Source organism: Agelaius tricolor, unplaced genomic scaffold, assembly GCF_023055355.1.
Source record: "Agelaius tricolor isolate 1412-34295 unplaced genomic scaffold, bAgeTri1.0.p SCAF_6, whole genome shotgun sequence".
In the NCBI taxonomy this organism is placed as follows: Eukaryota; Metazoa; Chordata; class Aves; order Passeriformes; family Icteridae; genus Agelaius; species Agelaius tricolor.
The window spans coordinates 42,554,522-42,581,975 of NW_027269266.1; the positions used below are offsets into that span (position 1 = coordinate 42,554,522).

Genomic DNA, 27,454 nt, shown 5'->3' on the forward strand with positions numbered 1-27,454 from the left:
TTTTCTTTGGGAAAAATCTATAGTGATAAAGCATTTGGTAAGCAAGTGCTGTCTTTCTAAAGTTTTCTGAATGAATTTTAAAAATGCATGGCTTTGTATTTAATTTGGCTTTGATATATAAATACATGTTAATGTAGTAGACATTGAAATTAAACCTTTGCATAGGCTGAAATATTTTTTGCTGTATGTGAAGAGCTTAAAGATTTGAACTTCTCATTCCAAAATCAGACAAAGGGAAAATTTCACAGTTGACATTTTTTTGCAGGTTCTAAAATTTTATTCCCATTATTCAATGTGAATGACAAAGATTTGATTTTAGAGTTAAGTCTGATTACAAACATTTCTAACACCCAGAGAGCTTTCTAGTACAACAGAGTTTGTAAGTGTTATGATGCAACTTGATTCTTAAGATGGTGATTGGTATTGGAAGTGCTGAAAAGCCATTGACTTTTCTAGTGATTTATTATAAGAGTATTTTCCCTTCTCTGCAGGAGTTGTTAATTTGCCCTAGGAACTTTCAGGGAGATCGATGTGCATTACAGCTACAACCAGTACAAAGGTACTGAAGGGCACTCCTGGGCCCTGGTAGGGAATCCCCCTGCCCTGGATGCTGTCCTCAACCTGTGACAATTAATTTGCTGATGTCCAAAGGAAATTATCCCAGCAGAAAACTGGAAGCAAAGTTTCCTTACCTCATTTCTTTCATACCATCCAATGTTTTGCATTTTGGAAAATGTCTGGGAGCGTTTCACCACAAAATAAATGAGGTAGCCACTCCCACACAAGCAGCATATGATGAGGACATTGGCCAAAACACGCAGGAACCTCCTCAGGTGGATATTCTCATCCTTGTTGCTTTCTTGCTCATCTACAATAGACTCCTGAAAAAAACAGGAGGGGTGCTTAAGAAATTGGGATGCATATCTTGCACTACTAAGCATGAGGCAACACCACAAGGTTTTTCACCCTATGAAAACCCTATGAAATTCAATCTTCTGCTATTCTGGCTAGATCCAGCTTTTGGTTAAATTCAAACTAACCTCCATAGAGGCATCCTGGTTTGACTGAAAGATATCAAATGGCAAAGAGTCTGAGATATTCCAGGGGAACTGCATTCTAAATTAATACAAATTCTTTTAAAGGCCAAAAAAAGGGAGTTAGGGGAAGTGGGTCACAGAAGCTGGAGCTGCCATGGATCAGCACCATGCCCTATTCCTTTGGAGAGATGCAGAGTAGGTATCCAGATTTCCCCTTAAATCTCTGCCATTGGTAGGTGCTGGCAGTGTCTCCAGGAACAGGCAGGGGACAGTTTAGGTTTACCTTGAAGCTGGTGGTGATGGATGCAAACTTGTTGTCTGCTGTCTCTGGGTTGCCAATGAGGTAGTCCCAGCTGGTGAACATTTTCCAGCTGAAAATGAAGTTGTCATCATCCCCATCTGCTGTGCTTTCGTTGGCATTACGAGCCATCCTGTATGAGGATATGAGCAGTGACAAGGTCAGACAGTGCTCCACAGAGCCACCACACACCCTTCAGCTTTGCACAGCTTGGGTAAGATGGAGTGGGACAACCATTCTTGTGGCTTGGGAATGACTAAAATGTGCCACTGGACTTTAGGTCTAAGGAGGACTGAACTGTCAATTGGCAGGGCCATGCAGGCCTTCTCTTAAAAATAGTTGTACAGAGAAAAACTAGCACAGGTGATTGAGGAGGTTAAGTATTGCTTTGTCTAGCTGGTGCCTGAAGAAAGTCTGTTTATGGTGCTTCTGGGTCCTAGGCTGCAGTATATGTCTATGGCTACCTTTAGTTAGTTAAATTTAGTCAAAACCTCCATGTCCCATCCAATACACTGCAGCACAAAGGTTTAGTGAGACTTCACTTGCTGCACAATGCTGGAGCCAAAGAGCTTGCAGGAAGTCATGCAGGGAGGGAGAAAGGATTATTCTTGTTAATCAGCATAGGAGCAGATATGGCTTCTGCTGTTTCCTCTCTATTATTTGATCCCTAAAATCCTTCTGTAAGTCCCCCTAGAGTTCCTAGCACTAGTCCCTCAAGGAAGGCAAGACAACAGATGCTGCAATTTCATGGCAAATGTACAGCAAATCCCCATGTCCCACTCCAGCCAAAGGCTCAAGTAGCTCTTCCTGCTGCACAGCAATATGGCCTGTTTCAGGAAGCTATACAAATCCGTGGGCTTATCCTTTCTTCCAAAGAAAGGAAGAACTTTTCATGGCATGTCCTTCAGGCAGAGATAGAGGGGCTTATTTTTTTATTTTTAACCTTGCAGAGACCATTACAGCACTGAGAAGTGCTTTGGCTGTATCCTCAGTGCCCTGAGGATGCTGTGGGAGCCTCACTGAGGCTGGGAACAGTGCACAAGAGACACAGAAATTGTGGCCACTTTTAAACTCCACTGATTAATTTAGGGACTCAACAAACACAGTCGAGTAGCACTTGGCTCTTTTCTGCAACCCTTGCACTGTCTGTGGGACCCATGTTGTCTTTCAGGAATGTTTATTTTGCAATGAAAGCATGCAAAAGGAACCTTTGAAATTTATTGCAAGTAAAATCCTCCTTCATTTACAAAATCTACCTGTTTGGTGGCCCTGTAGTAATGTTGGAGGAAGGGTTAAAGAGATCTGGAGGGGAGGAGAAGGAAGAAGATGGCTGGAGTAGGAAGGGTTCAGAATAGTGCACATGAGCACACGGATGAGGCAGGGGAGTGCCCAGGTCCCCTCTGCCCACCAGAGCCAGGGTGGTGGATGGGGAGGCCAAGTGCATGAAAGCAGCAGGCACACACCCCCCTTTCCCCACATTCCCCCAGCCATCCAGCCAAGGCTAGACCAAGTCTGGGTGCCCAGGGAGGGGAACCCAGGTGTGAGACACATCTGGGTGGATTTTGCAGAGGGGTCAGTGTCGGCTGCACTTACGATCTTATAACAACCATCAGGCTGTAGCCAAATACGCTGATCCCAACCATGAAATATGCCATTGGCAGCCTGTATTTCAACCAGCCAATTGTCCTCTGGTTGTTGTAGTAGCCATAAAAGAGCGCTGAGTATTTGATGTAGCCCTGGAGGTAAAGCAAAAGAAATCCTGTGTCAGCTGTGCAGCTTCTTCTCTGCAGGAAAGGGGTTTCTAGAGAAAACTGAAGATTTAAAACAAGGAAAATCAACCTGGAAAAGTTTTTAGGGTCTCATTCTTGTCTGTTTGCTGCTCTGGCACCTTTGAGAGCCATATTTTTAAGAGTTCATCTTCCTAAGAGAGGTAAGATGAGGGAGACCATATCAGAGGATAGTGGCTTAAAACTAAAATGTGGTTTTGATTCATCACTGTTTCATGCCTCCCAGAAAAACATTCTTATTGCTCTTTGTGGCTGCAGGCCACCTGCTTCTCTAAGGCAATAATCAAACACTCAGATCTTGTATAAAAGCAGTAGCAAAGGGCCTTCCTACCATGATATGAAACTTTTCCTTTCAGGTAGGAGGCAGCTGATGCTCAGTGCCTTGCAGATTTAGTTCCTTTTACTGGTTGCCACCTGCAGAGCAAATATAACTAAAGAGTGAAATCAAAGCATTACTTTCCTGTGGAAAGCAGAGCTCAGACACAGTATCAACCATGTTGTCTCAAGTAATCTTTTTTTTGCTGTGCAATCTGTTAGGCATTCAACAAGCGTGCAGATCACCTAATCCGCATTAGCAATCTCTCCCTGGTTTTCTGTCATGTCTCATCCAAGTTGATGTGCATCACTGCACATTGTACTTCTCTGGTTTTTTGCCCCTTGTCTTTCAGCTCCTAAGTTAAGTGTACTTAATCAGTCTGGCCATGATAGTTGAGCAAGCTCCCCTCTGATCAAGCCTTTGGAAAGACACAGCTTGGATCCATTACATCCAAGTAATGGATCTTGTCTGGAGACATTGAAGGGTTCACATGGAAAGGGGCTTCTGGGGGCTGTCTAACCAAGCCCCCTGCTCAAAACAGAGCCAATTGGAAAAGGAAGTGTTGTGGCTCGGGGCAATGTCCACCTGAGCTTTGAAAAGGAGCTCCCACGACCTTTCTGGTCCTCTTCCAACATTTGACCACCTTTCCTTGATCAATCAAACTAAGCTCCCCCAAAAACCTGGGACTTTTTATCCCTAACCTAATTAAAAGCTTTGGTACCCTCAGGTGCCACAGAAGCTGCATTTTTGCCCTGCACAAAGTGCTGTGTCACAAGTCCAGGACCACTCTGTGTGTGTTTCTACCAGTGCAGCAAGCCTGTGGCTGGCACAGCCCCCCATGGCTGCTTGGGGCTTGCTACACACAGTATCTGCTGGGGAGGAGTGGTGGAAGAAAGCCTGGTAAGATATAATGTCCCTGGAAGGTGCTAGTGAAGTTTGCTTCTCAAGCTGTAATTCCAAACCTTTGTCTTCCTGATTCATCAGATGCCAGGGATTGAAAAATGAGTTTCTCTGCTCACATCATCCAGTATGCTCTTTAAACTCCATTTGTGAGACATGGTGTCTGGTGTCCAAGTGAGATTTATTCCTTTCTACTCCTCTAGAAATCTGTGATGTGACCTCCTTCCTGCCAAAGCATACATTTCCCCAGCTCTTCTCTCCTGAAAGGTATTTTTCAGGGTAACAGCATTGACTCTTCATTTATGCCTACTCTGATTTATATTTCCCCCCTGCACCTCTCCTGTGGAGCATGCTGGAATAAGCCTCTATTCATTTTCAAAGGGCAAACCTCTGCACAGGGCTTCATTTGACATCTCCTGGCTGCAGAGGGTGTTGGTGTACTGTGCTGCCCCATGGTTGGAGATGCTTCTTGAGCTTGGATGATCGCTCCCTGATGTCAGACAGGAAGGGAATGGGTGCTGGATGGGGACCTGTACAGCAGAGGGGTTCAGAGCACCAAGTTCTCAGTGACAACAGGGGAATGTAGATGTGTGTACCAAGCTAGAGGCAGGAGACTGGCAGGTCATGGGAGTAAAAGTTTCCTGGAAGCATACAGCCTCATCCAGAGACAAGTTTCCTTACTGATGGGTCTATTACTTATGGTCTCCCAGAGAAAATCAGCCGCTGCATTTAATCAACACTCCTTCAGATTTTTTGTTTTTTTGTTTGGGGGTTTTATTTTGCTTTTTATTTTTCTGGATTAATGAGTTTAAATGCTACCTCTTGTATTTTTACAGTGCACTACTCAAATGAGTTTTTCATTCCTTACACTTCTATTAAAAATCTCCCTAATTCACCTCTGAATTCTGGATTCTGACAGTGAGGGAAAGTGCAGGGAGAGGAAGAGTAGAAAGGATCCTCAGCAGATTATGGGGGGTAAATGAAGGCCTGGCCCTGGCAGGTTCCTGGACACCAGCATTCGAAGCCTTATTAATAGATTAGTTTAAATAATCTGGTTTACAAGAAAGTAGCTTTTCTTTTTGTTTGGTTGTTTTTTGTTTGGTTGGTTTGGTTTTTTTCTTTTTTTTTTCCTTTCTTTTTTTTTGCTAAAGAAATTGCAAAGGGGTTTATTACAGAAGGACTGTAGCACGTTGTCCCATGCTTGTAGCATGTGGGCCAGTGCTGATAAAATTTAAAAAAACATTTCCAGAAGTAATTACTTTGAAAGTCAGATCCCAAGGCACCAGTTACATCCAAAAGTCTTCACCCCCTGCACATACCTTTTCTTGGGCTGTCACCTAAAAACACTTAATTCCTTTGGCTTAAATCTTCAAAGTAACTGAGGTGAGAGGTGGATTGGTATTGCAGGCAAGCACCCAGAGATGGCTGGAAACTTGGATATTTCCTTTGGGTGCAAGTCCTAAACATTTGTTTGCACTTCAGTGTCATGTAAATATTTCAGGGGAACAGGGAGGGCAGACACATGGGGATCAACCCCCTTTCCAAGCACTTTCAGTGGTCTGTCATGGTGGTTCCTGCTTGTGAAAGGGGTCTGCAGCTTGAAGTCTCTGTCTGGCTGCCTGGTTTGGAGCAGCTCCAGCCTCTCACCTGGACACTTACTGCCTTTCCAGTTGGAAGCAAAATGTCTTTTGTGTCTGCACACACAGTGTACACCAGGCAGCACATTTGTATATGGAAGTGGTTCAAATCCATATGCAGGTGTCTGCACGTGGACATGCGGCCTTGGGCAGAAATCTCAGCATCCACAAAGATTTTGTTGCAACTAAAGGCTTTCCAGACTTCTTCTGGAAGAAATAGGTGTTCCACTGGTTTAGCTTGGAACAAAATCATCCTTGTAGCACCACTAACTTCAGAGGGGTTTAGGAGGTATTCAAATTATCTTTTATGATTAACACTTACATGCTTACCTCAAAATCCCAAAGTACTGAAAAATCCATGGCTGTTGCTTGTTCAGCCCGGGGTACAGTTTTCCTTGGCAAACTCCCATATGGCATTCCCATCAGGACCTGGAGAACATTCATAACAATGATGCATGTATACTATAAAACACCAAAGAGTTTTTAACAGGTTTTTTTTTCTTAATGAGTCTGTCTTGGTTTGCTTTTGTTGGCTTTCCTTTCCTGTTGATTTTGATATATATTTTATTTCTTAATGCTAGAACAGCAGTTTTTAAAAACTGTTTAGCATTAATTTTATTTATAATTATTTATTATTAATTATACTTACTAATATTTAGTACTAAGTATATCTATTAATTATTGTTTAAACTTAGTACTAATTTTACTCAAATAACCAGAGGACTTCCTTTTCCCTGGACATATCCATGTCACAGTAAATGTTTTTTGAAGAAACTCTATCCTCAATGAACATCTGCAGTTGAAATGTCCTTAGTTTGGCAAGGAGTTCTTTGCTTGAACTTCATGGGTCTAATGCAGTAAAGGGATTAGCTCCATCTATTTATGCAGAGCTACTCCTCTGAGAGAAGTCAAGAGCACTGGGTCAAGCTTGCAATATAATTTGTATTTTTCAGTCCTGAATTGAAAGATGTTCTCAAGGTGAGGTAAAGGGCAATTAGGTTTGGGGGAAAATAAAAGTATGACAAAAAGATACAAAGAACAGTTTTCATGGCCCAGCCTGTCCTGATGGCACCATGCAAAGCAGGTCTTGCAGCTGGAGCAGCAGTAGAAGTCCAGACAGAGAATGCCAAGGGCTATGGAGAATTATTATATTTACAAGCTGACTGGTGCCAATACCAAAATATCTCATTAGCATTCATAGCCTAGAAAGGCATATCATCTATCACTTATTTTTTAGGGCTATCTAATTACACTCAAAATAATTTATGATTAAATGTTTATTGCCCAGCTACTCTCCCGTATCGTAACAGCTCAGTAGGCAGTGAGTAACAGTGTGCACACTTCAGAGAGGAGAGCTCCTGCCATATGCGTCGTTCCTAACCAAACACATTTGTATTGTTCAGTGCTAATGGTTATGTCTCCTCGTCCTGGGGGGAAACTGAGCTTTCCCTTTCCATAGTGTGAGCCAGCACATTAAGGAGAACAAAAGCACGGTCCTCAGGAGACATTCTGCAGTGCATATTTGCTCCATAAAATTCTGCATTGAACAGAACAGATGCCACTGTCTGTGGATTGCACAGCCTTTAAATACTGCACTGAGTAATTTAGCCAGAGCTGTAATGGCTACATTAAAAAATTCTTCAATAAACGATCATATAAATTTGGCTATGAGATCCTTTTCATTCTCCAAGAAGAGTGAGAAATAGAAAAACTAAAAATAAAATTATTGCTTGTGAATCTTATGAATTGGAACTACAAAAAAGGGTTATTTCCCAAGCAAGTGTTAGTTGGCAGAGTGCTGGCAAGTTGTCTGTTCCCCGAGGGGCTGTGCCATGGCTGCTGCCCCATGGCCATGCCCCCCGGCCATGCCCCCCAGAGAGCCCAAAACTGATGGCACAATTATTTTCAGAGCACAATCCATTTCCTGTGGCTCGTGCAGACCAGATCTTGTGCCTAGGATTGGAATGTCATGTTCTTCACTTTATTCAAAATGTAAAACTAGCCTTGAATTAGATTGATTGTTGAGCCCCTGTTTCAGCTGCTGGATGAGCAGGATCTCTGATAGCATTTTATGTCTCCTGATATCAATCCGACTTCTGCTCCTGTGTCAGTAACTCTTTGTAAATAATTGTCCTCAGGCATTTCATTTATCTAAAGTGATGCCTGTTATAAGGCATTTGTCCTGTCAATGCCGTGTTTGTGTCAAGCAAAGGGCAAGATATTACTGAAAGAAGAATTAAGCACTTACCTCTGGAATTATAACCAGTCCAAATATTAACCCAAAAAGGACAAGATTTACTCCATACATCCATCGCAGAAATATGAAGTAGGAAGCAACAGAGGAGCCAAAGTGACCTTAAAGCAGAAGACATTTTGTGGTTAGGAGTCTAGGAGGGTTAAACTGTCCTCAGCAACCCTTTGCCCTCAGGTCTCCCCATGAGAGATTCCCCATGAGCCTCCCAGGAGTCCCCACAGCTGCTGGAGAGAGCAACACCTGGAGCTGCCAGGGGTGTGTGCTCCTTGTCTGGCACTGATGCCCAGGGCAAGTGGAGACTGTGGACCAGGAAGCTGGAACATTTCTTGTATGAAGACAAGGCAATCTTAGAAAATGTCCCACTGCCACCACACAGCAACTTCAACTTACTCTCCACTTCCTTTATCTTCATCTCCCAGGGTATGCACTGAGTTTTAAAATTTTCAAAGTCTCTCTTAAATTTCACCCATTTCTGAAAGAGGACAACATTGCAGTGAGCAGAGAGGTGTGAAGAGGGGGTCTGCTCTTAAGCAGGGCTTTTTAACATCAGAGTTTAATAGCATGATTAGGTGTGGGTGTAAAGTCCAAAGTAGGAGCTCTGGTCTGGGTCTCATCTTTTGGACTATTTCAGAAACTCCCTTCAACCAAAAATCCCCCCCTCCCATTCCCAAGTGTTCACATTTATGACTTGAGTTTTAAGAGTTTTAACCTTTCCAGGCTTTTGGAAACCTGCAGTTGTGCTATGGCTTGGTTAGATTATATAGGGGTGGGAAATTCAGACCTGCCTCTGGATTGATATAATTGGTTCAGAACAAACTCTACTTAAAACAACATTTAGTTTGATAAAACACTGAGCTTGAATCTTTCCTCACAAGGCCAGCAGCTAAGCTCCCATTGATTTCATAATCTCAGGTCTGGCTCTGTGTTGCACTTCTCAATATTATCTCCATGACAACATGCAACTTGGCTACCAACTTCAAAGCACAGCCATCATTCTCCCTGTTATCTCCTCATCACTGGCGAAGATGAAATTTTACAGGATGAGGGGCAGGGCAAGAGTTTGGCAGGGCCTCTTTCCCCTTTAGGGATATCTTTTCTTACATATCAAGGTTTTGGAGATTGCAGCCAGAAAGCCATGGCTTTCCCTGCTCCTGTAAACCCTCCCTTGCTTCAGGAAAAGGTCACAATCAGGTTCAGGTAGGTGTGAATTTCCCCCTGTTCTTTCTGCAATAGTTGTAGATTTGAAGCCAGCTAGTATTTTTCTGAAGGTGCGCAGTAAGTTTTATTCTGACTTCCTTGTGCCTCTTTCACCAAATAGAGGTCAATAAACCTAAAAATGTTCTGAATACATAACTGAGTATCCAAGCCCTTCGCTGACATTGCTGTAGCACTTACCTTTGCCATCATCATCTTATATGCATACAACTTTTTGCCCTTTCCTTTTCCCAGTGCTCCTTCAAACTTCTCTACAAAATCTTGTGCCTCCCTAATTGGAATAAAAACAAGGAGGTTATTAAAACAGCAGAGGGGTCTTTAGCTTTTCACCTCTGCCTGCACCAGTGGAAAAAGCAACCGTGTTCGTAGGAAGGTGGGGACTTGGTCTCTCTCCCCACCTGCTCTCTGCTGATCAGCTGCTGTGCCATGTAGAGCTCAGACACCCACCCAGGATTAGCTGTCAGGTCCCCAAAGCACTCACATTCATATAGAAATGTTTTATATTAGCTTTAAGTATTGTTAGTGCCCCAAATCTTGCTCCACACTTCTCCCTGGGTGCAAACTAAAAGCCTGCCCATTTCTCTCGCTGCAGAGCTCTCTCAGCCTGCATGCCTGTTATAATTTTTCTCTCCTGATGCATTGGTCAAGGAGAAAATAACATTGCCTAGTGAAATAAACTCCAAGAAGATGCAGAGCTTCCTTTTATGAACACCTCCCAGGATAAACACCAGAGATGTGCAAACAGCCCAAGGGGATAATCTCAGTGCCAGAGGAATGAGTGTATGCTAGTCAGGAGTAAAATCAAGCTGCAAAATGAAACTAGTTTTACACGAGGATATCTAAGGGAAATACAGAAAAAATAGTCTAGGTAGCTGCTGTTATGCTGAGTATGCTGAGTTTGTGAATACAATTATATTTTATATTGGCATTGCCAATGAAAAGAGATTAAATTTCAGGAGCTGGGAGGTTTTATGCCATCCTAAGCCTGTGGGAAAGATAGACTTTCCACTTGGTATAAAGAGTTGGCTAGGTCAGCCTATTACCTTGGAAAAATCACCTGTGACTTCATTTGCAAAACTAAAGTGAGATTTCTAAGTCCTGAACATATTATTTCACTCTCTTTAAGTTTTACACCCCTCATCTGTGCAATGGGGCTCATAATTTCTTCTCTCAGGGTTGAGTCCATGCAACCAAAAATATCTAATGAATGTACAGTGTGCTGAGAGCCTTTCTGGAGACCCCTGGACAAGCAGTGCAACAGTTTTGTTTCATTAGTGGGTAGTGATGACTGCTATAGCTCAGAAATAAGAGGAAAGTATGGAAGGACATTGTCAAACATGATCCTAAGTAGAATTTTAGTCAGTATCCTCCACCACAAGGGAAAAAAAGCATCAGAAATAACTCTGCTTTGCCTTTTTTTTTTTCCTTACAGAAATTTGTAATTTTAGGGCCATAAGAATTTATTTGTTATGAGCTCAGGCTCATAGCACAGCTGTGAGGTGGAAAAGTTACTTTAACACAGTTTCCCTGTTATAGATCTTTACCCAGATTTTCAAAAGTAATTGTCAGAGTTCACAATTTCTGATTTTATTGGAAGATGGAACAGGTCTTGGCCTTCAGGGCATAAAAGAGAGAAGCAAAGACACATGGTGACTGCCAGCTTTGATAGCACAGTCCCTGCAGCTCTGAGCAACCTCTCGGCAAACACAGAGCTGGGGCATCACCACTCCCTCTGGGGCTGTGTCATGGTTTAACATAGCTTGGTTTTTAGTTAAAAAGAAAATGTATATGTGCTTTGCAATGCTATTTTTAAATCTCTCCTGGTAGAAAGGGGTTTCAGAAGTTCCTTAAGCAGTAGAGCTGGGAGCTGAATCATTGCCCTGACAGGGGAATGGTTTGTTATGAGCCATTCCCTATCAACCCGTGGGTTTTGATTTCTCTGGTCTGCTCTGCCCCACTGTTCCCCATTGCCCAGCACTGAGGGGTCTCTGCTGCTGCCTGAGTTGTTCCCACCTTCATCAGGGTCTGTGTGGCAGATTTCTCTTTGCTCCATAAACCTCTGAAAAGAATACAGCATTTTTTCCAAGAAGCCCTGTCTCAGGACTGTGCACTAACAGGGCACTGTGCTGCTCTGATTTCTGTCTGACAAAAGACATGAATAAGCAAGCCAGGGTACGGAGTTTGCTTTAACAAGTAGCCTGACTGTAGTGAGTCATTTGGTTTTAAACACAAGGGTAGAATGTCCTGGCCATGGGTATCAGTTGAACAGATTTGCACTTTGTCTGTTCTTTGGTTACAGAGGCTGAAAATCAGATTGCACATTTTAACTCTGATCATTTTTACCCAGACAGTCTGGCCAGGTTCTGCCAGACACTTTTTCTGATACTATGGTGTCACAGCAGCAGCAAATATGTAATTTCAAGGAAAGACAAAGTGCATCTCATAACAGTCAGCAGAGACCCAATGAAGAGGGGTTCCCATTTTAATGGGTACCTGAGCACCGAGAGCTTCTTCACCATCCTCCAGGGCTTGTTCCTCATGGTGGAAATCAGTTTTTTCTTTTGCTCCACCTGCTCCTTCAGCATTGCGAGCTCTTCCTCTGACAGTGACTCCTCATCAGACGAGTTAGAGGAAGCAGAAGAAGTACTGGAAGACACAAAATAAAGGACACAGAAAACCTCACAGGGGTTAGAGAGAAGGCCTTGCTTGGGGTAGTCAGACTGCAGCTCTGGCCTTGGGGATTCCATGCCAATGTGGGCACAGTGCCTCAACCTCCCCTGGCTCAGTGTGATGCCAGTGCCCATCGCACTCTGAGCAGGGCTGTCTCCAGCCAGGATAGTGAGGAGCCATTTGTGCCCCGCTACAATTTACTCAGTGTTGTGCTTTGGGCCACATATCAGCTAAAGAACATTGCCTACAGCTTCCAGGGCTACAGCTGGCTCCAGAAAAATGGTTTTCATGCCTTCATAACAAAATGGGAGAGATATGGATAGAAGTCAAAGGTTGGGACAAGCAAGATTTGGAAGAGACTTGAAAACACAAGGGATACATTTTATCTGGAACATTTCCATAGACCAACCAAAAAAAGGTCTCCATGCCCAAATTTCTCCAGGTACCTTCTTTAGGGGTGCTTTTCTACCCCTGGCTGTAGGTACTAAGACTCCACAACATGCATAGACCTGATCCTGGTTGAGAAATTATAATAACTTGGAAACAGTTTGGTTCTGTGGCATTTTAAAATGTTTTCCACTGTGTCTCTTTAAGGAGAGCAGGAACTTTTTTGCAGTCTATTGGTTTTGCCATTCTGATCCATATGCCACTGGCATGTCAATATCGCTGCCAGTCTGAACAAGGCACCATAGTCAGGGATTGTTTAATTACCTGCTTTTCCTGCCTTTCATGTGTTTATTCTCCCCCTCCTTCCCTCTCTTGGTTGTTTTCTTTTCTTTGTTTTCTGATTCCTTTTGATCTTTGTTAGGAGCCGTTTTGCCTCTGTCTTTCTTCTGGCTTCCTTCCTCTCTTGCCTTTTTTCCATTTCTGTTTTTCCTTTGGTAATTTTTTCTCCTAGAAGCTCTGTTTTGTTGGCTGCCATTGTCTTCCTCTTTGCTCTCATCTTCTTCTTTGTCTTCTTTTTCTTCTTTGTCTTTCTCTTGCTTTTTGCTTTGAAGTGTGCTTGCTCTGCCAGTTTCCCTAAGGCATTGTTTGTTAGTTTTCTTGTCCTTTGCTTCATCTTCTGCAAGTGATAAAAAACAATTACATTGGGAAATCCATGCTGGCAGAATAAAGATTCATCAGAAGAGCATGGGCAGGCAGGACACCTGATGCAAACCCTGGCAAATTCAAAGAGCAGGTGCCTGTTGATCTCAATGGGCTTTGTGTTATGCCCTGTCCAAGAACCAGGTGGAACTCTGGTTGTGCAACTCCCATTTAGGACACCACAATTTAGCACATCAGTGACTTATATGTGACCATAAGAAGATTGGAAATTAGTTACAAATGCAAAAGCCCATCCATCGGGCAGCACAGACAGATATCTCCCTGACCTGTAAACACACCAGAACAAAGGAAACAGAAATTGCAGTCTGTTACACAATGTGTAGTTTGCTTGTTGATGCGATGTCCTTGAAAGATGTTTACTTTTCAAGGCTGGGAATGGAGTTCTTCTATTTATAGAGAGAAAAGGCACAGCACAGGCAGTATCTGGTTTTCTTTCTCTCTCTCAGTTTCCTTTTATATTGGATGGTCTCTATTCAGAGAAGAAAAAGACCAGACAGTCTCTGAGGCACATTTCATTCTTACTGGCATTGCAAGCTAAAAACCTCCTCTTTCCAGAAGTCAGAAATGCTTCTGGCTTAAAGGATTGAAGTAGAGCATGATTTAATTGCAGAATTTTATGGAAAGTGGGAAAAATTTTTCAAAAGCCCCTAGGTGTCTCTATCTCTTACACTACCAAGCCTATTAAAATTAATAGTAAGTTTTCCAGAGTATTCTGGCTTCTCATTTTCCAAAATTTCTGTCTGATGAAAGTAAAGAGTTGGAGATATTGTAATAGAAGAAGGAAATTGTGATGGAATGGGATCCAGAGTGTAAAATGAGGAGCCTAAAAGGTGAGAAAAATAGAAGCAAATAATAGAAAGAATTTGAGTATTTGCATTTTTGGTTTGGTGAAAAGCTAGAAATTAATTACAAGCAAATAGTTTCTGGGTTTTAGTGGTAAAAAATTAGTAGGAAGTGGTTGTCACATTTGACACTGGGAATGAGAAGGAGTTTCCAATTAATTTCTCAGGAGGCATTATGCAGGTTTCAGTTCCTATGTAATGGTCCATCTAAACTGAATTTTGAACAATCATCTAGATCAAAGGACCACCTGTTCTCTTTGGGAAAATGTTCATTTTGGACAGCCAATGTTTTAGGGTTTTTTTTATTTGCAACCTCTCAAGTATTAGGCTAATTATGAAGCATTAATTTGTAACCTTTATCTTACTGCCTCTTTTGCCTATATGGAAAAGATGGATATGATTTTAAAAAAAACAAAACCAAAAACTTCCAGTAGTTTGCTGTTTACTTTCTCATATTCTCTGACTAATACAGACACAGTTGTGAACTGTTTTTGCAGTAACAGCTACATGTGTATCACCAATCCACTGCTGTTATGGTCTTACCTCTTAGCTCTCTCACTTCAGATATACTATACCTGCAGAGTTAAAGGTGTTTTTAGTCCTGTCATGGGCTTTTCCTGATTTCCCTCACAGCCATAAATCTCCCTTCAATCCATTTTCATCATTATCTTCTTGTGGCCATGACTGATAAAGATCCCAGTGTGTTATGGTCTGAGCAAGCATTACAGGGAGGGCAAGCAGGACCTCAGGATAGTGCAAAGCAGCCCCAGCCCTGCACAGGGTGGTGCTTTACTGCAGTGCCTGATTTACTAGGGGCTGACTCCCAGGGGATGTGGGCTCTGACAGCCTCCAACTCCGGGAACATGGATAAAACAGGACAGACTGCTTAAGAATGGCACTTTACGTATCACTGTTATAAGTCAAACCTCAAGGGAAAAATCTGCTTGCTTGCAAGTAGCTCATGAAAGAGTTTGTGTTGTAGAGCAAGTCATAAGTCAGAGAGAAAAAGAAAAGGTATCACCTCTTGTATTTCAAACAGGACCACATTTGTTAATCTCTACATTACCTTCACTCTCTGTGTCAGTTTCCACTTCTCCATCAAACTCTATTCCGGCTGCAAAACAAAGAATGAAGAGTAATTGCATTTGTTGCTGGAATTTACACATGTGATGCTTGACACAGCTGACCCTTAAGTTCCAGCTGAGCTTGGCAGAATATCCCTCATTGATTATACATTATATTCCTTCCCTACAGCAATGCTCTTAATATTTACTTTAGTCTGGCAGACTGACAAAAGTCCCCTGCCCAAGCAACCTGAAATTGTATGGTCTTTGAGAGATACAAAATGGCGTGCTCGGGAAGCCCCAGGCGGTTTAGTCAAGTATTTGGCAGCATGCAAACTGAAATGATCTCAGTGATACCAACCATCTTCCAGGATGACCTGTAGAGTGCTTTTCTTTTTCTTCCCCATGGCAGCGTCCCGTCTATTGCCCAGACACGGTAGCTGCTGCGCTGCAAACACACCCCAGTCATACACAGCTTACTCCCTCTTCCAGGGCCCATGTGCTTGTCTCCTTGGCATTGCAGACAGGTGGGCACGTCCAGCCGTCAGTGACCTCTTGCTCATGAGCCATGAGGACAGGGAGGGGTGGGAGAGGCAGGGAGAACCTGGGCTCTGCCTCAGCCTACCCAAACACTTTCCCTTCTTCTCCCTTCTCCCTGTGAAAAAAGCACCTGTTGGCATTGCATTGCATTTCATTATTTATACATGAAGGAAAGCCCTTTGGTGGGTACTTGGTGGTGTCGTATGAAGCACAGACACAAGTCACGTCTGGTTCTGACATAAGCATGTGGCTGGAGGCTTTCAAAGGATCAATTTTCTTAATGCCATATTCTTTACTGACCTGCGACAATCTGTGTAACCCCGTTAGTCATTCTCCTGCATCTTATTAAATCTCCCAGCCAGTGGCCCTTGGGACACAGCTGTGGGTCACCTTTTGTCCTCCATGTGTGTCGCTTGGAGGGGACTCATGAGCTAATAGATGCAGCAAAGAGTCAGGAGTCAGGATACCAGGATCTCTCTTTCCTTTGCTCCTCTATTCTGTGTGACCTTTGCATACTCATTCCACTTGCTGGTAAAATAGGATAGATTTTCCTTCTAGGTGCTCTGAGGCTTAATTAATTAATGTGAGACCCTCATTTGGAAGGTCCTTTAGAACCACAAAGTATTGTATTGCATTCTGCAGCTTGCAGTTTTTCAGTGGGCCAAGAATAGTTTTATCTGAGTGACATCCAGAGTAAAACCTGCTCCATCTGCCTCAGCTGTAGCTTCTGCAGAGAGCGCCCAAGGGTGCATTCCCAGTGTGGGGTTTCTCTTGGTCTCCCAAAAGGAGAGCTTACCCACACAACATCTCTGAAACATACTGCAGACCCCTGGCTTGCACAGGTGTCCTTCGGGGACCTGGCATAATGAATTTTTCCCAAGGATTATCAGGGAGAGTGTTAATCCCTTCCTTCCCTCCCAAAAGAGAGGACTGTTGCAGAGATCAGCTTGAGGCTGCTGCCACCATTGGCATGTGCTGAAGACTCCTGCTTTGGAGCAGGTGTAGTGTCTGAGGGGATGTCAGTCTGAACCTCTCAATTGCTGCTTTTTCTCATTGAATTTGGTTCAGGGGTACCTTTCAAGTACTTTAAATCCAATCCCATGGATTGTTTGATCTATGTTTGACTTCAGCTCTCCTGAGCTTAATACATAATGGATGGTATATGCCCATACATTATTAACAGCTCTAACCCTACAAGTTCATTGCACAGGGCATTTTCACTGTGTGTTCCCCACAACAGTGGGCTTGACTGGATCTGAAGACAGTGATAGTGCCTTTTGAAGGTCTTCCCAGTGAATGAGTTTCACCTGTAACTCTATATGTTGATGTGGTTTGTTTCCAATGTGATCGCTAGGTCATTGAATTAATACTGCTCCAGGAAAAAAAGGAGAAATTCCCAGCTGCTGGAGGCTACTGGAACAGATCTTTTGCAAGATGCTTCAGTTGCCTCAGTCCCAAGCATCTCTATCCCAATCAGAAGATCTAGGGGTCTTCTAGTTAAACGAAGACCGAGTTTCTGAAGAATTTTGTGGCAGGATGCAAAAGGGCTGTGGATGCTCATCACACGCCACACTCCACCCCCTGGCACTGTACTCAGTGATAGCACTGCTTCTGCCTCATGGAATCACAGAATGGTTTGGGCAAGAAGGCCATTTAAAGGCCATCTCTTCCAACTCCTCTGCAGTGAGCAGGGACACCTTCACGTAGACCAGATTGCTCATAGCCCTGTCCAAACTGACCTTGAATGTTTCCAGGGATAAGACTTCCACCACCTCTCTTGGCAACCTGTGCCACTGTTTTACCACCCTCATTGTCAAAAAAATTCTTTTTGTACCTAATCTAAATTGACCCTCTTTTAGTTTAAAACTATTACCCCTTGTCCTTTAATGGACCCTACCCCTTCTTTCCCACCAAGGATTTTGCATGCTCAAGGCCTGTTCATGTGGGCATTTCATTGGCAGAGTTGAGCGTCCTGGTTTCCACTCCACCACAGAGTCGGTGATTCACCCATGATCTGCACTGGAGCTGGGACAGCTGCAGGCTCCAAAGCTGCCTGTGCCACTTGGCATGCCCAAAGGTACCAAGTATGTGATTTTGAAAAGTGATGGAGACTGTAAGTTCATCTTACTACCAAAATGTGTGGCCAGGTAATATCTCTGTCTCCTGCCCTGAGATGAAACACCTGCTCTTTGATTTTACTGTCTGCTCACAGCAGTGGGAGCAAGGTGTGGTGTTTCCACAGCAGCCACAGAGGCCCTGGGCACCTCTGGCCACATGGGGGGGATAAGAGTGCCCTGCACTCCTCTCACAGAGGAGGTGGCAGCTGAGGGGTGCCAGCATATGGGACAGAGCAGGACTGGGGGCTGTTTCACATTGCTCCCATGAAGCAACACTCATCCGTGTGGATAAGCATATTTGCGATAAGCTCTGCTTGGCTGTTGCTTTGCTGCCCTGTACCTGCATTGCCAAAGGCTGTAGGACTGGCCATGATAAAACTGTGCTGTTACAGGCTGGGTGGCAGCATTTCACTCCTGTGTAGGTAGGGACCTTTCACAGTTCTGACTCCATAGCACTCCCTCCCATGGAGAGGAGGGAGTTGCATAGCGCCTGGCAATTATTTCCTAATGAAGAGTGTTATTAAAGTGTCTGCCCAAGAACTTACCCCTAAGGAGAAATCCCTACATTATCTTTCCAACTCAGCCTGTGGTGCAACAGATCCTTTGCATATGACAGACTGCTCCCTTTGCCTTAGAGCCTCAAGAGAAATAAATAACCTCCCTCCATCTGATGCTGTCTGACTCCTCTGGAAGTGATGGCCCCCCTGAGGCTGATGTGCAGCCACACAAGCATGGTGAGAAACCTTGGAATCTTGATTCCTTGTGGTACATGTCCTTGGGGGAACGTGTGGCAGACTTGCATAGCCACCGTCACTTTTGGGGTGGGCCAGGCAGTGTTAGAGGCTGTGATGCAGAGGAAGGCTGGGGAGGAGAGGAGTGGGATTCGGTGCAACAAAGTGGTGTCACATAAGATGAGACCAAGAACCTTAGGTTGCCTTGCCAGCCTTGTTTGCCTTGTTTTTTGGTAAGTGCAGAGAGATCTGTAGTTTCCCCCCAGGATTAGGCTGGTGGAGATCTTGCCATACCTCTGGGCTAGTTTTGCCTGTGTGATAGTCTGCTTGTAGTTTGTGGACACTGAATAGCATTGGTCAAAAAAAAAAAAAATAGTTTAGAGGAAAAAAGATATTGCAACATGGAATTATTCATGGTGAAAAAAAAACTTATGGTGGGATATTTTACAAAATGCTGTGTATGAAATAAAAAAAGTGCACTTCACATCCTTTTGACATCCATCTTTGATGGTAGAAGGTGCTCCATTAAAGAAAAAATGTACACAAAAATTTTACAATGAGACTTCAGCACAGCAGGCCTGGGAGAGCAGCAAGACACCTTATGGGCTGTGAGGGAGGTGGAACACATGGAGGACTTTCCATGTCTGTGTGTGTCCATCAAACAGGTGACAGACCCATGCAGGGCTCACCAGGACTTGCATAGCCATACAATGAATGGGGAGTTCATCAGCAGTGCTTCAGCACCAAGCACACCATCATCCTCAGCTCACAGGCCTGATTTTCCTAAGAGGATCAAGTGTCTTGCAGGGCTTAGGATTTCTTAGGATTATAGACTGGGGGGAGGAGATTAATGGACGAGTCTTTTACCTCTTGAGTTATTCCACACAAGGTGAATAAGTAATGCACAGCCACAAATTCAGCTATTACTTATGTAAATATCATGTGTATGCAATTGATGGAGTTGTTGCACAAATGGTTTTTACTGTGTTATTTAGTATTTTTCTCCTCACACTAGTGATGACTAACACTATATAATTTGGCAGTTTTGAGTTTTAGCATAGGAGGACATTGGGTGTCTCACACACATCCAAGTGTTAAATAAAAAACAGTTGTGTTATGGAGAGAGGGTAACTGAATCCTGGAAGCACATACAACATACTGGTAAATGCTTAATGAGCTAGTGTTTCTCCCTTTCTTGCTTTCTGATTAACATAGGGCTTTAGCTAATTAATCCATGGATTACATTTATTCAATATTCATCTCATCTATAAGTAATCTTTAATTGAAAGGGTTTTCAAGCAATAACAATAACAATAATACCTGACCTATGTGTGCGTATTTTGATGAGGACCTAAAACTTGTGAATTGCTGCAGCCAACGTTAAAAATGTATCTGAGAGAGACATTTAAAAGTGAGAGACCACTTCCAAACACTTCCTTGCTTCTGTTGAACTGTTAAAGAAAACCAAATTATTTTATTTTTAAAAACCCAGACCAACCCATGTTTTCCAGGGTCTCTCAGGCATGCTTCATAAAACTGGATTCAGCTCCAACCTGACTTTTGACCATGTCTGAGTTCAACTTTGCAAAAACAAAGCCATGAAAATCCACCAGGGGTTACATGCTAACCTGAGCATCTATCTATGCAGAGGTCACCCTTGCCCTCACATAATCTCTGCAATGCTGCAGTTTTATTCTGTATTTTGGTGCCGGGATCTGGAGTGCACTCTGACAGAGCAGCATGGAAATGCTCAGAAAGGAAGGACCCACCTGCAGCATTGATTGCAAACATGTGGAAAGAGAGTCTCATTATCTTAAAATAATCTGGGAAAGAAATTTCTCAGCTCTTTGCAGACTTTGAAAATAACCCTCAGGCTGCCATAGGGAATGGTAAGTCTGGACTGTAGCTGAAGGCAGTAAAATGATGACAAATATATGCCCTATGCTCTCTGTTCAGGGCGGGCATTAGTTACTTGTAAAGATGACAAAGTCCCAATGGAAGAAGTTGTGCAACATTAATCTTGTGGTGTTGGGGATGCTCAAGTCAGTGCCTTGTTATCTTGGCCCATGGAAATGAGCTTTATCTGTGTAATCCCAACCCAGGGTGGGGGCACAAGGTCCTCAGAGACATAACTATTGCTTTTTTATAACTTTCCTGTTGTTACTTCATAACCTCAAGGCACAGCCAGGAGTGTGCTGTGAAGGAACACAGCAAGGTCTGTTAGCCATTAGGTCTCTTAGCTGAAGAACTGCCACAGAACAGTGGGATTCAGGTGCCAGGTTCTTCAGTTTAGGAAGACATAAACCAAAACAGGGGGAGGATGCGCACTGGCAGGTCCTGGAGGTGTGCTGGCTCAGAGAGATATCTTGGAATGTCAGATCAATCATAGGACAGAGCCCCTCAGTCTTCCACAGTCTTCCACTGATTCTTGTCATGTAGGAACAAGTAAAGATTTTTTTTTTCCCCAAATGTGCTCATATCACCCAGCTGTATAAGATTAGAGTCCCCCATTTGCAGCAGCCTTGTGGGAAACACTGCAGTTATTAAGACCCCAGATTAATGCAAAATACAAGCCAATGTCTGCCAGCTCTCTGCCATCTTCACCTACTCCATGTCTCAAACTAAGCACATGCTGGAAGTCATCCTGGATCCAGGTGAGCTTGTCAGAGTTCTCCAGACACAACATGAAGGTGTTTAGCAGTGGTTCTGGTCAGACAATGTGTGTTGCTGCTACATCATCCCTCCTTGTTGCTGCCATTTTTGGGGACAGGCTTTGAGGAGAACAGGCTCTTGTTCATCCAAAAAATGGAATGCAACACAGTCATTTGAACCTGGCACTGCTGGCACGAGTAACTAAGTGGCATTGGAAAAACTGTTCTGATTTCTAACCAGATATAGACAACCCCTACCCATGTCCCAGACTCCTTTTAGGGAATGGAGGCAACACAAGATATTTGCCAACACATTACTCCATTTATGCAGAGTGAATGAAATCCAAAAATGAAGTTCTTGTGAAGTTTCCAAGGACAAGAAGAGAAAAGTATTAAAACAACAGTCTTCTGGACTAGTCTAAAGCAAGAAATGAGTCAACACTTGCATGCAGGACTTAAATGGAGAATGATTTTGTCATATAGGATTTATATGAGAAGACTTGTGGTTTAGAGAACATGTGTGCAAAACCAGAAGATGGCATTTTTTCTGCACAGATTCTGAGGTAGGAGGGGTTTTTTTGGAAGAACATTTTTGCTGGGTTCCTTTTCCGCCTTTTACTCCTGCTCTTCTGGAGGAAAATTTCAGCCAGGTCCCATCAGCTTTGTAGGAGCTCCCTGAAAGGGCATAAATGAAGGTCACAGTGTGAGAAGATCAAAACACCTTTCACAGGAGTTGAGCCTTTTGTGTTGACTCCTGTCCAGCCCCTCCAGACATAGAGGAGCTGCTGCTGCTGGATTTCCCCTTCTTTTCTTCTGGGTTTGAGAGGATTTCTGTCGGGGGGGGAAAAACCCACATTTTTTCTAGAACCTCTTTGCCTGAAAAGCAACTAATTTATTTTCCTTTTTTTTAGAAATTAGAGAGAAAGCTGCCTGACCATCCAGTCATGGCAGGAGGATCTTGCATGCTTTAACTTCTCTCTTCCCAGAGAAGCTCTGCTTTCATTTGCATCAGTCAGACCCTCTGCTGCTACAAACTCTTAAAGCTTTAGTGGCTTCCATGAGGATTTGCCAAGTCACACCAGCTGCAGGTTTGTGCCAAATAGCACCCTAGGGCTGGATCATAGTGTCAGAGATGCCTAGGATTTTGAGGGGTCTCCACATAATGCTGCTTCAGAGTTGGATAGTCCCTGTGAATGTTACTGCTTGTGTAGTAGAGGTGGCTGGAAGTCAGAATTAGTATTTCTGTTTAAATGATATCAAAGCCCTGTACATCGTTGGTTTATACTGGATGAAAAAGTCCAAACCCACAAGGTTTTGTGCCATTATTAGAAAGATAAAGACATGTTGGATTACTTTTTTTATTAGGTTTTCCAGGTAAGTTTTTAAAAAGAGTAAATCACAGCATCATGGTGGAGGACAGAAGTCACATAACATGAGAGACAAAAGAGGACGAATTTGTTTGAGGAAGAGGACTGCAATGATTTGGCATCCAAAGGGATTCTTTTAGTACATTTATATCATGCTAAATACCTGCTTCCTCCTTTTCCTCGGGGTCAGTGTGATGAACAGTTGTGATGAGCAGACAGTGCCCACAAGGACTGTATCCCTCTCTGCCCCTGCAAAAGCCGGATTGCCTGTGCCGTGCTCCCGGTGTATTCCCAGCTAGCTCAGCAGTGACATCTCGGGACTCTCGCTGGTCGGAGTGACCCCAAAATGTGTTAGAGAGTCTCTTTTCCCAGCCCAGCGGTTGAAGAAGGAGTCAGAGCTCTTCAGTTCTCAGTCTCAAGGTTGTTTATTGTATCTTATCTATAAAATTCTTTCTCCTGACCTGCTGAGGTCTGCTCAGCAAGACAGTCAGAGGCACTCTGCCTGCCCCCCGGGCTGTGTTATCTTTTTATACTAAAAACCACATGTACAATATTTACAATTACTTTCCAATACCCATCACCTATGTTAGACAGTGAGCTTCTAAACCAATCTAAAAGTGCCAACATCACAGCAGAAGATGGAGGCCAAGAAGAAGAAGGAGAAAGACAGGACACGCCCAGATTCCTCCATCTTGCTCCCTGAACCCCCATTCTAAAAACCCCAAAATATCTATTTTTCACCCTGTGATACATTCACTATCATTCTACTTAAACTTTTGTGTCTTGTAATTCTTCATATAAGGTTGGTAATTGTTTTTTCCAAGGGCTAAATCAAAGGCACAGGGGTTTTGGGCTCTGTGCCAAGGTCTCTGAGCCCCCTGGGCAGGGGCTCGAGTCCTCCAGGGCAGCCAGAGGAATTTCCTGGGTTCTGACAGTGACGTGCCACCAAAATGAGTTTCAGGCCACGGAGAGTTTCTGCACAAGGCAGGGAGAGGTGAGATGAGGTCCCAAGGGAAGGGAGCCCGTTCCAGGGGCATGGCGTCCGTCCAGTGCGGGATGGGCTCGGGAGAGCAGCGGGAGGAGCGGGAGCGGGCGGCCCCGGGCTCTGGCTGGGCGATCTCACTGCAGCACAGGTGAGCGAGCCCAGCCGGCTGCAGTGGGACCTCCCTCTTGCGGCAGCCCCTTGCTTGGCACAGCAAATTCTCCGGCTGTTTTACCGCCTGTCTCGGCTGCTTTACCGCCTCCGCCGACAGAGGCAGCACACTGGATAAACGAATGGGGCTCGCCCTGTGAGAAACTGGTTTTTCTTCTTTTTCCTAGCACGCTAACAAGCCCGAAGACTTCCTATGTCAGCCTCATCTGTATTAACGTCTGAAATTAGCACCTTCTGCTCTCTTGGGCAGAATTGGAGCTACAGCCCCCAAAAGCCGAAAAGAAGAAAAGAAAATGAGAGGGATTTGAGGGCTTAAACTTCCACTTATCCCAAATGGCTGACATGCCAGGCCATTTGCAATATTAATTTCATATCGTGTAAGTCATTAATAGAAGACTTTTTATATTCTATCTCTTCTATTTTTTTTTCTTTGAAGTACTACTATTAAATGAAATGAAATGAAAATTTTCACCAAAAGAATAATAAAGTACTGGAATGTTCTTCCCAGGGAGGTGGTAGAATCACCATCTCTGGATGTGTGTAAAAAAAGACTGGACATGGCACTTGGTGCTATAGTCTAGTTGAGGTGTTAGGGCATAGGTTGGACTCTATGATCTTAGAGGTCTCTTCCAAACTCATTATTTTGTGATTCTGTGAGATACCTTGCTATTGAAGGATCTGATTTCTTTCTTTTTTTTTTCTATTTTCAATAAATTCATGTTCTTAACAAAACAGAGATGGGGTTGGAATTCCCACTTTGTTAACAAAAGCAGATGAGAAAAATCTCTTAGGACTATTAACCTGAAGAGTTTTCAAAATTTTCATTTATGACAAATATTTTTAGGAAGAGCCCCAAACTAGTGGGGGAGGGGCTGGAAGAAAATAAATTTGTTATTTCCCAGCAGGATGGTTTGATGAGGCATCCATCACAGCTGAGCTCAGCAAGTCAGCCAGTCTGCACAGGAGGGCTGAGCCTGGGATCTGAGGTCAGTAATTCAGCACAATGAGAGAAAATTGTTTAGATATGGGAGTAAGGCTGTGCAAGTGTGTGAGCAGCTAAGTAACTCACCTGACTGCAGCCCTGCCATGGAAATACTTTGTGTTAGGCATGGTTTCAGGAACTTGGTTGGTCTGAGTCTCTGATGGCACACAAGGCCAGAAATTATACCCTTTTGATTTTAGGTGTAAAGGCACAGGGGTCTTGGGCTCTGAGCCCCCTGGGCAGGGGGCTAGACTTACACCTAGACTTACACCTACTTACTAGGTGTAAGTCTAGTGATACTGGAAAGATCTGTTACAGAAATATCTAAAGCCTTTTTGAAGAAAAGTTCTGGGCTGTCTCTCTAAATGATCCCAATTTGCTTTTATGATGTCTCATTTTTCAATATACAACTGACACACTTAAGTATCAAATCTTAAATGAGGCCAGAGTGTCTGCAGAAACATCTTGATTCTCATTCATGGAAAAACATTCCTTAAATTCAGTGGAAACATTTGTTGTTTGGTCTCATGAACAAATTAAATTTCCAATAAGTGGCAAAGGAAGAAAATTGCCAAGTTACATGCTTTTAAAATGTTAATTATTTCCATGCTTATTATATAAAATGATTGTGTATTATTAAATAGTAACTAGAAAAATATAATTATAAAGGTCTGTCCTTTTCTAGCCTGGAGTATGTGGCAGATATAATTGGCTTATGAGAAGCTATTGTTTTCGTCTGGGGTTTATTTAAAGTCACTGAGTATCTGCTGGTGCACTTATTCCCTTTTGATGGTTTGTGATGAGGCTCTCTTTGTTTAGAGAAGTAAGAAGAGGGTGATTTGTTACTATTATTAATAATAGGTGTGTGTGCCTATATATTTGTGATCATGTGTTTTGTGTGTGTTTATGTGCTGAAACTTCATGGCTATCATTAATATAGTGTATACAGTAATTAATATAATGTGTCATGTAAAACATGTCTGCATGCCTCTCCTGCTGTGTGGCCATGGCTTCATGTTCATATTCTTTTGAGCTTACTGGAGGAATCAGGTTTTGAGTTGGGTAAATCAAGTGTTAAAACTAAAACTGAGCTGCTGTGGATGAGGTTTCCAGTCTCACAATGAAACTGGTTTTTTTGCAAAGCTTCAAAATAAATATTGAATGCAGGTATGTGCAAACAACTTTTTCCATCATCTTGTCTGTTTTACCATTTGGGGGCAATTCATGATCTTCTGGAAACTGAAACTGGCTGGTTTTAGGCTGGAAAAACAGTTTCTTAGGCAAACTCCTAAGAAATGTTTTGTTGTTCACTGGGCAGATCAGCCTGAGTGTTATTGCTGAGCCACTGCTGGTAAACTTGGCTCATGTGGTAGTGTAACAAGGGGAAATTTAGCCTGATGCTTTAAATTTTCTCAAGTACGTAGTCACTGGCTCAGTTTTTTGGGTGTTTCTCTGATGAGAGACTTTTATCAGAGAATTTGTCAAGTCACCCTTGAGTGAGATTGAGATCAGGTGAACTACACTGTCATGAAGATCCAAATGAGAGGGTTTGAAAGATAGGTTATTTAAACAAGACAAAACCCTGTTGATTAAACTATTAATCTTGTGTGTAGCGTGCAGAATGGATTTTGGTTTTTATTTTTGCTTTAACTGCATTGGCCTGCTCCTGAGGCAATTTGTTGGCAAGTGCTCATTTACAGTGTCACTGCACAGTCATGCTTTTGCTTTAATAACCTGCCTTCTGGTTTGTAGTTGCTTGATATGACTGCAGGACTCTTGTCAAAATCAACATTAACTTGCTCTAGCCATTGAAGAGAGAGCTCAATCTGTATCTATCAAGACCAAGTGGACAAAGTCCTAGGAAACCTAGTCTGAACTCCTCTTGGACCCTGTTTTGAGCAAGGGGTTGAACTTGAGACATCCTGAGGTGTCCTTTCAGCCTAAATGATCTTACTTTAAAATATCATGCACTTGTGAGCTAATGGGAACTGTTCTGTAGGGCACGAAGGAAGAGCTGCTAATCTAAACTATATAACCTAAACCTTTACTTTGGGCTAGAGTTCTTAATCCCTCCTTTTCTCTGAAAAAAAGGATGCTAGGGTTCTGTCTGTGTGACAGAGAGAAATGCTGATTACACCTGCTGCTTCCAGCCTGAAACCTTTTCCTGTTTCCCCAGAGCAGCTTTTTGTTTTGTTTTCTTCGGGTTTATAGGGATTTGAAGAGTTTTCTCTAAACCTCATGCCTTTATGAATGTGAAAAAGATGTGCAAGGCCTTCATTTTGACCCACAAACCTCAGAATCCTTCTGGGGTTTGCCTAAGACTCAAATTTTTATCCTGTTAAGTTATGCTAAAAGAATTTTCAGTGTGTGGCAATTTAAGTTACCACAATACTGCTGCTCATATATATTGCATTTCTATAGAGAAATATCAGTAAAATTTTTCACAGGAGAAATCCAGCTTTATTCCTGTTTTGTCACAGGGAAAGTGAGCCTGCAGGGTGTTAAACTAGGAGTTCCATAAGGTTAATGAAGTCTTCAGATTTGGTCTTCTAATTCCCAGATTTGTCTTTTACCCACATTTACTTGCAGGTTTTGCCTCTCACCTTTGGTTTCATGAACATGTGTTTCTCCTGCTAGAGACTTCTGAGCAGGACCAAATTCCCATTTTATTGAATTGCAATTCCTAAAACTATTATTAAGACATTGCCCTGCTGAATAGGCCAGGGTGAGAATGCAAACTATGTAGAGCAAAAATTTAGTTTGGAAGCACCTATATTATCAGTATC

At 43.0% G+C, this 27,454-nt stretch overlaps 1 protein-coding gene across 1 annotated transcript in view; it reads right to left on the reverse strand.

Moving 5' to 3' along the window:
- Nucleotides 1–15,534, reverse strand: part of TMC2 (transmembrane channel like 2) — a 30,976-nt gene extending 15,442 nt beyond the window's left edge. The window contains exons 1-11 of the mRNA XM_071429562.1: nucleotides 15,489–15,534; nucleotides 15,130–15,177; nucleotides 12,826–13,177; nucleotides 11,938–12,090; nucleotides 9,625–9,715; nucleotides 8,620–8,701; nucleotides 8,224–8,330; nucleotides 6,306–6,404; nucleotides 2,929–3,071; nucleotides 1,321–1,468; nucleotides 693–881 (exon numbers count right to left, since the gene is read on the reverse strand). Coding sequence (XP_071285663.1) covers nucleotides 693–881; nucleotides 1,321–1,468; nucleotides 2,929–3,071; nucleotides 6,306–6,404; nucleotides 8,224–8,330; nucleotides 8,620–8,701; nucleotides 9,625–9,715; nucleotides 11,938–12,090; nucleotides 12,826–13,177; nucleotides 15,130–15,177; nucleotides 15,489–15,534 — 1,458 coding nt within the window. The remainder of the gene's footprint in view (nucleotides 1–692; nucleotides 882–1,320; nucleotides 1,469–2,928; nucleotides 3,072–6,305; nucleotides 6,405–8,223; nucleotides 8,331–8,619; nucleotides 8,702–9,624; nucleotides 9,716–11,937; nucleotides 12,091–12,825; nucleotides 13,178–15,129; nucleotides 15,178–15,488) is intronic.
- Nucleotides 15,535–27,454: the final 11,920 nt, after the last annotated feature.